Source organism: Malaclemys terrapin, chromosome 8 (genome assembly GCF_027887155.1).
Source record: "Malaclemys terrapin pileata isolate rMalTer1 chromosome 8, rMalTer1.hap1, whole genome shotgun sequence".
Taxonomy (NCBI): domain Eukaryota; kingdom Metazoa; phylum Chordata; order Testudines; family Emydidae; genus Malaclemys; species Malaclemys terrapin.
The window spans coordinates 104267300-104279805 of record NC_071512.1 but is presented as its reverse complement, the minus strand read 5'-3'; the positions used below and the strand labels follow the sequence as shown (position 1 = coordinate 104279805).

At 40.5% G+C, this 12506-nt stretch overlaps 1 protein-coding gene across 2 annotated transcripts in view; it reads right to left on the bottom strand.

Annotated features, from left to right (window-relative positions):
* The window catches only part of STIL (STIL centriolar assembly protein), a 33713-nt gene that overhangs the window by 1866 nt on the left and 19341 nt on the right, over positions 1-12506 (bottom strand). For both annotated transcript variants that reach the window (XM_054038703.1, XM_054038702.1), the window contains exons 12-16: positions 9654-10733; positions 7736-7901; positions 6545-6770; positions 3251-3443; positions 2488-2744 (exon numbers count right to left, since the gene is read on the bottom strand). In XM_054038703.1, coding sequence (XP_053894678.1) covers positions 2488-2744; positions 3251-3443; positions 6545-6770; positions 7736-7901; positions 9654-10733 — 1922 coding nt within the window. The remainder of the gene's footprint in view (positions 1-2487; positions 2745-3250; positions 3444-6544; positions 6771-7735; positions 7902-9653; positions 10734-12506) is intronic.

The window sequence follows — 12506 nt, the reverse complement described above, 5'->3', positions numbered from 1 at the left end:
GCGCCGAAATATCTGGCTTTTAAGCAGGCTATTTGTTCACATAATTAAACACACACCTCACATAGTAAGATTGCGTGTCTTACCTAATGGTATCTACATTACAGAAAAAGATCCACTAGGGCAGTGTTTCCCAAACTTGGGACGCCACTTGTGTAGGGAAAGTCCCTGGCGGGCCGGGCCGGTTTGTTTACCTGCCATGTCTCCAGATCCGGCCAATCTCAACTCTCAGTGGCTGCAGTTCGCTGCTCCAGGCCAACGGGGCCTGCTGGAAGCGGTGCGGGCCGAGGGACGTACTGGCTTCTAGCAGCCCCCATTGGCCTGGAGCAGTGAACCGCGGCCACGGGGAGCCGCGATCGGCCGGACCTGTGGACGCGGCAGATAAAACAGAGCGGCCTGGCCCGCCAGGGGCTATCCCTACACAAGCAGAGTCCCACGTTTGGGAAACACTGCACTAGGGGATTGAGAATAATCATCCCTGATCCAATGCTGATCACAACTTCGGTAGTGTAACATGGTGACAGGAAGCCTCAGGCAGGCTTTAGGGCTTTGTATTTTAAGACCAACAGTTCAATATGCCACCTGGAAACTAATTAATAGTTAGTTGATCCCTACCCAGAGATGCAATGTGTCCTAGTGGTTAGAGCACTGGCCTGGGACTTGGTCACTGACCTGCTGGGTGATCTTGGACAAGTTACAGCACTTCTGTGTCTCAGTTTCCCCACCTATAAAATGGGGATCATATTGGACTCTTTCGTGATTGCTTTGAGATCTACTAGTGATAAGCGCTATGTGAGAGCTGGCTATTATTTATATGTTGCCATGTAGCCCAATATTTTTATCCAGCTGGAAGACAGCCTCTGTTGTAAACCAGTAACTGGTTAAGGATTGCTTTTTTGTCTCTATGGCAAAATAATGCCAGGACATCTAGAGATTTTTCCAATATGCCCATTTCCAAATGCCTGAAAAGGGAAGTTAAGACACTTTTATTGTTACTGGGAAGGATATCGTTTTTCAAGAGCTCTTTCAGTATGTGAAGGAAGTTCACTCTTTCCTGTCCTTGCTCCACTAAACTCTTGTAATGTCTAATCCTAAAAATACACGGTCAAGACAAGCTCCAAGATACTGGTGCTCATTACTGCATCTATTACAGGCTATGTGCTTCAGTTTAATAAATCCAGTTTCCTCAATATCAAGAGATTGAAGGCATCTATGTACTCTAGTGATACGTGTAGAAAGATGAACTTGTGAGAACATTTTTTGGCTCAAAAAATAGACCACCAAAAAATAAGCAGGAGGGGCCTGGTTCTCAGCTTGCTCCCTACTGTGATGCAGACAATTGTGAAAGAAGATCTCGATCAGCCACAAAGATGACAGGAGGGAGGATGTTTTTAAGAGGTATATCAAGAAAGGAGACCTCTAGTTTGTTTTATAGTTTCACACCTATTAGCATGTTAATGGAACATATTAACAGAACACAAGCTTGAGAGTGATGGTGGGGAAAGTTTGATACAGCCAGTAATACAGTCGGGCTTAAACTTTGGTAAAAAGCACCTGCTACAATGCAAGTTAGAACAATTCTCAAACTTTTTCCTACTGGGGAGAAGTTCTTGAAACAGACATTTCCTCCCTGCCTGCCACTATACCTTCTTTGCAGCAGCCAGAACTCTTAGTTTACATGAATAAAGAAACATGGTCACATTAAGGACACAAAGATGAAAACAAAGCTTGCTTTAATGCAGCTGGGTTGGCTCCTTGGTAATCTATCTTCCCACCCTCCATTTTTAATCTGTGTACTCTCCATGGGTTCAGACCTGTACCTCTTCTCATTGCCTCCAGTTCCCCACTGCTCTAAGCTCTCCATATTACTTTATTGATTGGTTTTGTCCTCATCTCATGTGTTTGCTGTCCCTCCAGTTTTGGTCTCACGCACAAGTTTGATGACAACTAAACTTACACCTGTGAAATACAAGACAAAGGAGGGCTTGAAACAGCCACAAAGCATACAGAGATGCTGGATTTTACTTTAAAAGTTTCACTGGTTAAGAAAGCCTCTAGCAATCCTCAGAGTTTTGTACTGGGATATATCTAGCAGCAAACACCACTCCTTAAAGAACAATGTGTTTTTTTAATCTGTGATAGCAGGAACATTGTGGCTAGCTAGATGCACTGCCCAACCCAAGTTTGAGAACTGCTTCTTTTTCTTAAAAGAAAAATTAAGGGGCTATCCTGTATCTAGTGCCTGTGTAAATATCTGGATGGAGTCCAGCTTTTCCCACTATTCTCTTCTAACAGCTCTAGTAGTGCCCAGCATGAATTAGGCCGAGAAGGTCAGACCAAGCTTGTGTTCCCTGTGCACGAGTATCAAAAACATGGTCCTGGAGGTAATGCATTATGCCTTTTCTGCATCACTACTTGCTCACTGGGGACTCTTGGTCCCTATTTGTCTTTCTATGTGAAGAGAACAAACAGTGAAGGCTAACACTTTACCTGGCATTCTCTACTTTGTGTGCATTTTTCTTCATTTTGTCAGGTGATTCAATTTTTACTCCAAGGTTCCTTAATTGCTTAAGGGTTGCACTAATCACACTATCTTTATCTGTCAGGCCTGGGTCAGATACTGAACTTCTTTCCTTTGGGTCATTAATATTCCGACATGTGGGACCATCATTGTCGACAATTGTTTGTTTTGTAGATGGAGGATCACATTCTTCAGAGGATGACTTTAAGAAGTGGTTTACTTGACCCTACATAGGGGAAAAAGCATAAGCACATGTGGATCAACTAGTCAAGGGTGCAGGAACATGACAAAGGAGTTTACTACAGAATCCGGTTATGTGTTATCTATGGCATATTTAGTCCAAATCAAACTACCATGTAGCTAGATCTGAAAATAAATTTGACTTGTTTGTCAGAGTAAGTTAACTATTGGTATCACTAAATGTTGTGTATTAAGTGGTGTGCAAAAATAAAATACAACATTTATGCATAGAAGGAGTGAAGGGCAGAAGGAGTATTTAAACCTCCAAGAAAAGCAAGTCAGAAGCTTGCCTCTCTTTTGCACTGCAGAAAACATGAAGAGATGAGATGCATGTGACAACCGTACTCCGTTTCAGCCATGTGAAAGCCACAATAGTGTATTGCATGGAGCCTATTCTGGTTATGAGAACACACTATGAAGGACAAGTGGCAAATAATTGTAAGATATGAAAGACTGCCAGATATTAAAGGGTTTGCGTTAAAATACTTTTACCAGTATATCCTGGTAAAACTTTTGATCATCGGATGGGTGTCTAGGCAGTGATGGACCAGCATGCTCAGCTTCTGGTTCACTTGGTGCCACCATGTGGTAGTTAGCTCCCTCCGTGGGTCCTGTCTGTAAACACATGCTAACACTTTCTTCCAACAGTGAATTTGGAGCACATGCTGGGGAAACTGGCTCATTTCTGAAGGAGACAGAACAATGAGTTAATACACCATTGATTTTTTACTTTGTTTGAAAGTAACTTATGAATCTAAATCTTGGAAAATTATATCATCTCTCAATTTCTCTTACTGTTCTCCAAGATGTCAAAAAGTCTGGAGTGGGTGCAGCAAAGAGCTACAAAAACGATTCAAATGCTGGAAAAAAGTGCTTTACAAAGAGGCTGAAGGAGCTCTATTTAACTTATCAAAAAGAAGATCAAGAGTTGACTTGATTACAGTATACAAGTACCTTCATAGGGAGGATATACTGGTTACTAATCTACCAAAAGGAAGGGCACAAGAACCAACAGCTAGAAAGTACATCAAGCCAACTTCAAACTGGAAATAAGGCACAAAAACTCTTAAAACAGCAAAGGTGATTAACAATTGGAACAAGACACCAAGGGAAGTGGAGGGTTCTTTGTCTCTTGAATTCTCTAAACCTGGGGAAATTCTGCCCCCAAAATTAAAAATTCTGCACACAATATTTTAAAATTCTGCAAATTTTATTTGTCAAAATAATGCAATATAGTCATGCTGGTTTCAATTATTTTGGTAATTTATTTAAACTACAGTACAATGGACGGAGAACAAGAGCTGGGAGCACTGGAGAAAATCCCCAATCCCCCTGGCCTAACAGTAATGTAGCTAGGTTTGACCCTTTATTTCTCATTATTAGTCAACAAATAAATGCAGCCATATGCTCAGTGTTACATCATAGGCAACTGAAGAAGAGCAAGTGAGGCCTGGGGAATGAAACTCACAATTTATATTGGCTACTGACCAGCTCCAGAAAGGTCAATAGCCAAGAGTTTATGGAGCACATTTTGACAGGAAATTTTTTCAGTCCAAAAATTTAGACCAGGTCTAATCACTAAAGCACCATAAGCATTTATAAGGCCACTGTTCTTTACACAACTCTGGTAATGTAAAGGAACCTTAACTTTTACACCTATTTTATACACAAAGAAAATGGGAACAATTCACTAAGCAGGCAGGCTGCTACATTCTGCTCTGCCTGACGTGACAGAGCCTGCCCCACTCCTCAGAAACACCCCAAAACCCTGCCCCTCCACACCGAACGTGCTGCAATAGTGAGCAAGAGGGACAGTCAGAGTCAGCCTCCCTCTCCCCCAGCGGTGATTTACATCTCTACCTTCTGCTGCAGGCACCTGAACTGACCTGCCTGCAATGCTGGGGAGGGAGCATGATCGCTCTTGCGGCTTCTTTTTGTTTCCCTGTCAGAAGCCATTTTTCTGCAGGGAAGCAAAGAAATCTGCGGAGGACAAGAATTCTGCACATGTGCAGTGATGCAGAATTCCCCCAGGAGTAAGTCTTCAAAGCAAGACTGAATGTTTGTCTGATAAATATACTTTCATCATGATGACATTGTGTTGCCTATGTTACACAGGAGATCAGACTAGATGAACTAGTGATCCTCCCTCTGGCCATCTGTTTCACCTGCTGCATCCAAGTTTCCAAAATGTCAGCATTTTATTGCATCTTCAAAGCCCTTAAGACTCTTTTTTTTGTTTGTTTTGCTTTTTAGTTCAACACAAAGCCATTTTAACACAAATATTAGTGAAAAGTACTGTTACTGTGTTTCACTGTAAACACATACTGATATTTTCACATACTTTAGTTTTAGCGAAAATATCAACCTGGCTGAAAGGATGGTATGTTCAGTTGAGTGCATAACACTGTGGTTTCTACAATAAGATAAGTGAAGTCCAGACTGAAAAATTTCACTGTTACTGACATGAATAGGAGATTCAGGGAAGAATCTGATTCCATGTCTTCACACATCAGAAAGGCAGATATGCCACAGTGAACTATCACAGGGCATGGGGAAACCACTGTATCTGGGTGTTATCTACAAATGTGTAACAGTTGAGGCCAGAAGGAATGATAATGCTGGGGTCCCAGATAGATCTCTGGGTGACCCCCAGAAACAAACATGAACGATAGCGGAAATATCGGAACCCATACCAATCAACAGTGCATGTTGAAAGAGATAAGATTTAAATCATTTGCTGTGCCAGATAGTCAATGCAGGTTATCAATTACTGCAAGGAGAAGCAATTCATTATCCCCAGCAAAAACAAACAGGTAAAACCCAATGCTACTGTGCATTCTTCCTATGAAGAAATCATCAAAATACTTCACATGTGTATAAAGGCAAGTTAGAAAACAGTGCTCGAGAGAGTTCTCTCTAAAACCAGCCATGTTAAAAAAGGACTGATTGATCCAATGCTCACATTAACTAAAACAGCATGCGCATGCTACTTCCCCAATTCTAATTCAGAGACCCAAGTTACTTAGAAATCGATAGTTTTTCAGTTTAACGACTAACCCTTTTCCAGTATGACTATTTTTAGACATTAATCTGATCTGAATGGTTTGTCTTCACTTAGCTTTTTATACCTGTGAAATGTACTGGATCAGGATTTTATATTTATGTAGCTATCTGAAAATGAAAACATTTGATTCTTTATCAAAAAGATTGAGAATATCTATGCATGGAAAACTCTAATCTCATTCTAATACTAGAAGTGCTTTGGGTTAAATTCTCTTAACATCGTTGTAAAATTGTGAATGGAGGTTTAAAAGTAATCCAAATGGCTTATTCTAGTGCCACATTAATAGATTCTATATTTTGACTTAGTACAGTGAGAACACAAGGGAAAAAAAGTCAGTGATTAGGTGTGAAAGAAGAATCCAGGGAGGTAATCAAGTCATATGACCTTCAACCCTCTAGTCCTGTGGATAATTTAAAAAAAAAAAAAAAAAAAAAAGAAAAAAGTTACTAGGGGGGTTTTGCTGCCATCAGCTACAGCTGCCACCAAAGGTGCCCGACAGCCAAGGGCAACTATATTTGGTACATCTGCACAAGTGATTTTGGAGACAGGATTAAAGGCAAAAGGAATTATACAGAACATTTAGTTAAGTCAGATGCCAACCGACGAAATTCTGTAAAAAAAGTCAGTTGCTTCAACATGACTTTACTTAAACGGTGAGTGAACTAAACAGTGAACAAGTACCATCAACCCACAAACAAGATTTTTCAAATCAAAATATTTACCTGAGTCCAGCCTGGTTAGTTCCTTCTTCTGCAACATGGCAACTTTCTACAAAGCTGGGTATGTCAACAGCCTTTAATGAGGAGGCAATACTTGTATTACTTGCATCTTGCTCAGTGTTAATAGAAATGCTTATATCTTCTTTAGATATTTCAGTGTCATCTTGTTTAACTGGACACACAGAGTCTTCTTGCTTTTCACATGGTGCATTCCAAAATAAGCTAGCACCTAGCAGAGGAAAATTAATGCAGTTTGTGATTTTAAGTTTCGAAAAGGTCATTTGTTTTCCAATACATTTATTCTCTACAGTTATACAGAAATAAAAGCCATTGCTGAGTTTGGTTTTATTTTCACTAGGTTTTTTTTTTGCTTTTGTTTTTAAAATGACAAGTTCTAAAACACCGTTCAGAAAAAAAAAATCTGAGGACGCTGCCTTTAGTTAATGAAATAATTGCAAAAATTAACATTGTTCTTCAATTTAACAGTGTTACTTTATGTACAATAGCAAATAAATGCTGCATTTTATTTAACAAATGAAACGACTAGATAGGAATACAATTAGTCTTGTATACCTCTAAATTCACTTTTGAAGAAAGGGATGTGCCCATCTGTAAGACTGTGGCGTTATCTCCCCCTCCAAACAGCCACAACCTTGTAATAAAGGTTAATAGGACCAGATAGATACATTAGTTCATGGCCTACTGTCTTCAGTTGTGACACTCACTGACATTAAAGGGAGTCAATTTCTCCCTGAAGAAAGATATGACATCAATACCTAGCATATAGTATTGGGGGGGAAATGGAGAACCTTAAAGGTGTCCTGGATAAATATTTGATAGTATGCCATACAGACTTAGAACTATTACACCTAAAGCAAGAGTATGTACATCATTTTGCATATACAGAAAGGGACCAAAGTTATTGTGACTGAGTCATGGGTTGAATACAAAACTGAGCCATGGGTTGAATGCATCGCCTTCATCTCCTTGTCAAGAAGAACTCCTGTCTGACCTTGCATGACAACTCCCAAAAGATTGGCCTGATTTTCTGAGGTGCTTAGCCCCTAACAATGGATTGACTATGACTAAAGGGGTGTCTGCTCAGCACTTCTGAAAATCAGGCTCAAGTCGAAGCAATATTAAGAACAGGTTTATATCATTGTCATTCTGAAAAGAAATAAAAAAAGGTGTTACCTGTGCTTACAGCAATGCTCACACTTTTTCTCATGTGTAAACCTTGGGAAGATTGTGTTTCCATGGCAACAAATTCCAACTGCTTCTCAGACTGTAGGGCATTGTTACCTATAGTAGTTTTAGTAGAACAAGGTTGAAGAGTTTGTGCTTCCAACAAACGCTGGATCTGGAATAGTTATCAGGAGAACATCAGTTGCACTGCAAGTATAATAAATTCAGGACGCTAGTTGACAGCGAGTTACCATACTAGACTTTCATTACTGAAGCTCTGGATTCAAATTCTGATTATGTTGCAATACAAGTTTAATGGTATTTTAGTTACCATCAGAGAGTTTGGCATGATTTATAGGGTCTATTTTCAGCTTGGAATAGCAGGCAAATGAAGGTCACGCTGGCAGAACTACACTAAAAAGCTTTTATGTACCTATTTGCACTATGCCTGTTTGAAGCTCCCACCATTAGCCTCTTTTGTATAGCTCCCCCCCTTCCCAATGTGTTAAAAAACATCATTTACGTTGCAAAGCTAAGTACATGAAAGCTTGGAAAAGCCAGATTTACCCCTTCTGCATCCATCCTGTTCACTAAAGGAGACCGGGATACTGTGGAAAGACAGTACATGATCATGTAAATAAATACCGTGTCATAATGCATATACATAAGGGGGCAGACTTAAGGTTTCATGTGCAACCAAAAATCTAGCATCAACCTTGGAGTTCTTATCTTTGCAACCTAAATAATATTCTTTCAAAGTCATTTCCTAGTTTGTTCTTTAAAAAACACAGGTAAGTTCTGTTGTTATTACTACAGTTCTTCCACCTTCCTCTTGCATCATCCACTGGGTTTGAACCCTGAACCTTCAACTGGACACTTGAACTACACTAGCTTGCAGAAGGAGGAGGCTATCATCCTGGGGGCTAGGCTGAGGAAGAGAATGGGCCATTGGTACCTCATGCTAAGTCCATGGTGGGGGAAGGGGATATAATCAGGAGGTGGGGGAGGAAGGGAACCTGGCTTGGCTCTACCTCCTGTTCCTACAGCTGCTCTGGAAGCAGCCTGGCTCTTTAGAATGTTCTTGTTCAGCTACCTTTTTGGCAGGCTGACATTTTCCAGAGGAATGCAAGTGATAGAAGGGAAATGGCAACTCATAGAATATCAGGGTTGGAAGGACCACAGGAGGTCATCTAGTCCAACCCCCTGCTCAGAGCAAGAGCAAGACGAAGACCAATCCCTAGACAGATTTTTGCCCCAGATCCCTAAACGGCCCCCTCAAGGATCAAACTCACAACCCTAGGTTTAGCAAGCCAATGCTCAAACCACTAAGCTATCCCTCCCCCTTAAATTCATCCTGATTGGAATTCCATGGGACGACCGAAAGAAAAGCACACTTCCAACCCCAGTGCTTTGACCCTGCTGAATTTCAACAGCATGTTGCAAACAATGGAGGTATTCGTGCTTCTCAAAAAAGGTCACACAAGTCTGTTATAAGCTATTAAGTTGCAAATTTGGTTATGGGGGAAGAAAACATATTAGAATGCACCGTGCTTTCACCATATATTTATATTAATTCCAAACTAGTTCATGGCTCATTAAACTGCGCAGTTTACTTTCTGGATGGGTAGAGACAGCTATCTCCTAGTAATACAAAACAGTTTACTGAAAGCAGAGCAAATATTTACTTGTGTTACTTGATTGTAATTCCAAAATAATCTAATTAGAAAAATCAAATGAATTTGCTTTCAATTTGCTTTAACAGAGACCAATCATCAGTAGAGCTGCCTACTTAGAGAATTGGGTTCCAATTTGACAGGATCCCTTATTCCAACCAAAAAGATAGCTATAACCAAGTTATTTTCATTAGTGTTCTTTTTAGAACATATTTACCAGTAAGAGGGCAGAGGAGAAAACCTCCCAAACAAACCTGAGCTTGAAGTAATTTCAGCTGCCTGTCTTGTTCTGTAAGAATCCTGTAAGCATCTGGAGATAATCCCATCATTCCATTATCTGATTCCATTTTGGGAGCAGGTGCATGTGTGCATGCTGAATGTGCTGCACAAGATTGGAGATGGCAAGGGCTTGAATGTGAAGAAAGTCTTGACCCAGGTGATAAGCTGCTACCAAGGGGAGAACAATTCCCCATTTTCCCATTGTACCCAGGAGTTACTGAACTACTTGGGGTATGTATTGGACTACAGCAAATATTTGGACAACTGACATTTTGATGGAAAACTGAATATGCGCTCTCTTGAGGAACATCAGATTGGATTTCTGCATGATTGGTGTCCATTTTAACCAGTCCTTGCCAAGCATTTGTTGAACTGTATTGGATATGTCCATGAAGTGGACAACCACATACACTGGCTGGACAGCAAGATGGCACTTGAGGGACAGGCATCTGCAGTTCTGTTGGTCTTGAGTTCGGATGTGAAAAAGCAATGTTGTACTGGAGAGGCTGTGTGGCACTAGGAGACGGCTTAGAATTAGATGTTGAGGGTCTCGTTGCTGGAGGTTCCCCTTTTCTTTGTATGGCTCTATCAGGATTTGATACAAGTCTTTCAGATGGCATCCTGGGTTGATGCACAGATGTATCAGGAGAGGGCCCACTGCGAGGTGTTGAAGGGGAAGGGGATGATGAAGAGGAAGAAGATCCAGAACTCTTTCTTGTTTGAAGGCCAATTCTCCTACAATTAGGCTGTTGCTGTAGTGGCAGCTGCTTTCCTCTGCAAGGTTTTAAAGGTGGAGTTATCTGGTTTAATTGGCTCGGTAACCTTCTCAATGAAGAATGTCTAGCATGGGTGCTGAAGCTTTGTTTATGGTTATCAAAGCATTGATTTTGGTATAATGGTCCTGTTGAATAGGTCTTTTTATTAGGCTGAGGTACCAGCAATGGTTGATTTTTATTATTCATGGTCTGCATAGGCTGAGACATTGGTTTTGGTTCCATGAAGCTGCCATCAAAGACAAGGGAGAGTTCAGGAACCGAAGGATGGATCTTAGTAACCTGGACAGGAGACAGTTATAAGAGTGAAGTCAAGCTAGCTTGGGCACCATCATGTCACCTTATCTAATCTACATTTCTTAAAGCACAACTTCTCTGCAACTCCTAGCCAAAATAAATATGGGACAGATAAAAATGTTGCTTCAGGTCAATAAGGCTTCTTCCCCACCTGCTTAAGGCAGTAGGGAGCCAAGCATGGGAAGATAGGAATCCTGTAAAAGCCTTGTTCTGAGGCAAAATTCCTGCCACTAAGGAGGCCCAGATGTTGTGTCTACAGAGTCAGTGTGTTACTCTGGGGGATGGGTGTTTGGGAGAGAAACAGCCACAAGACTGCTCGAGTAGCATGGTCCTTCTCTTTCAGGATGGAGTGTGCCCTTCACAGTACTCCCAGCCCAGGCAGCTAAAAAATCCCTAGTGTGAGGATTTTAAGTTAGTGTACTTAAGTTTAGAATGACTATGTATTTACCGATTTCTGGGTATTTAAGTTTATAAAATGCACCCATTCAAAAGTTTTCGGAGCACGGAATAGAATTGAGGAAAAAACAGGTGTTCCCATTAGACAGGGGACCTTCATATCTTCCCACCCAGAAATGTCTGTTTAGTCAGTTTTTCTGCTGCCTCTCCCCTTGCCAAAAGGGAGAAGATACTGCTGTTCCCTAACAACTCTAGGGCAAGTATGGTTCAGCTGGCTTTACCCTGCAGGTTCAAGTCTAACACCAGGGTTTCTATTCACAAGTGCTAATGTACTTTACAGCTTTAAATCAGAAGGAACTATATTACCAGCAATAAGAATTAGACTGAACTTGGAGTCAAGATTCTTGGGTCCTCCAATTCTGCTACCAAGTAGATAGCTTAGAAAAGTCATGTCTACCTCGCCCAAGGTGTGTGAAACTTTGACAAACATAAAGCACTTTGAGATCAGATACCAAGGCCAGAAGGTATCATTGCAATCACCTAGTCTAACATGTATAACAGGCCATAGAACTTCCCCAAAATAATTCCTAGAGCACATCTGTTTACCCTTTTAAAAAAGGTGTACAGCATTAACTTTCCTCCAGAACTTCCCCAGTACTCCAAGAATTATTGAAATATCAACATTAAATGATCCAGCGAGCTCCTCAATTTGCCTCCAACAGTTTTAAAAGAGCGGGTTATCTGGACTTACTGATTTAAAATATCTAACTTTAGTTTCTTTAGCCTCCAGAGATCCTAGTGGAATGGAAAGTGTGTTACCACAATACGACGAGACTATATCATCCATTTTCCCCCCAAGACACAGAACAGAAACATTTATTGAACACTTCTGCCTTTTTTGCATTGTTATTGATAATTCTACCATTTCTATCTAGTAATGGACCAATACCATTGTTGGGATTCTTTTTGTTCCAGATATGTTAAAAAAACAAAACCACTCCTTCTTACTATTCTTAACTCTGCTGGCCATAAATTTCTCGTCTCCCTTTGCTTCCTTATTTTCTACAATTCCTAACTTCTGATTTATATTCAGAACTATCAACTAAAAAAGAAGGAAGGAAGGAAGAAGTTATCTTCTTTTCTCCTCTAAACCAGGTAGTCTTTTAAAACAGCATAGTCTTCTTCCTCATTTGTGTGACTGTGGCTTTTTGGGCATCTTGTAAGATGTTCTTAAATGTGAATAACTGAGAATAATGTTTCTGATTAAGTTATTTTTCCCAACAGATCTGGCTCATACTTGTTTTCAGCTTTGTGAAACTGTCCCTAGTAAAGTACCAAGTTTATATATCACTGGTCTGGACT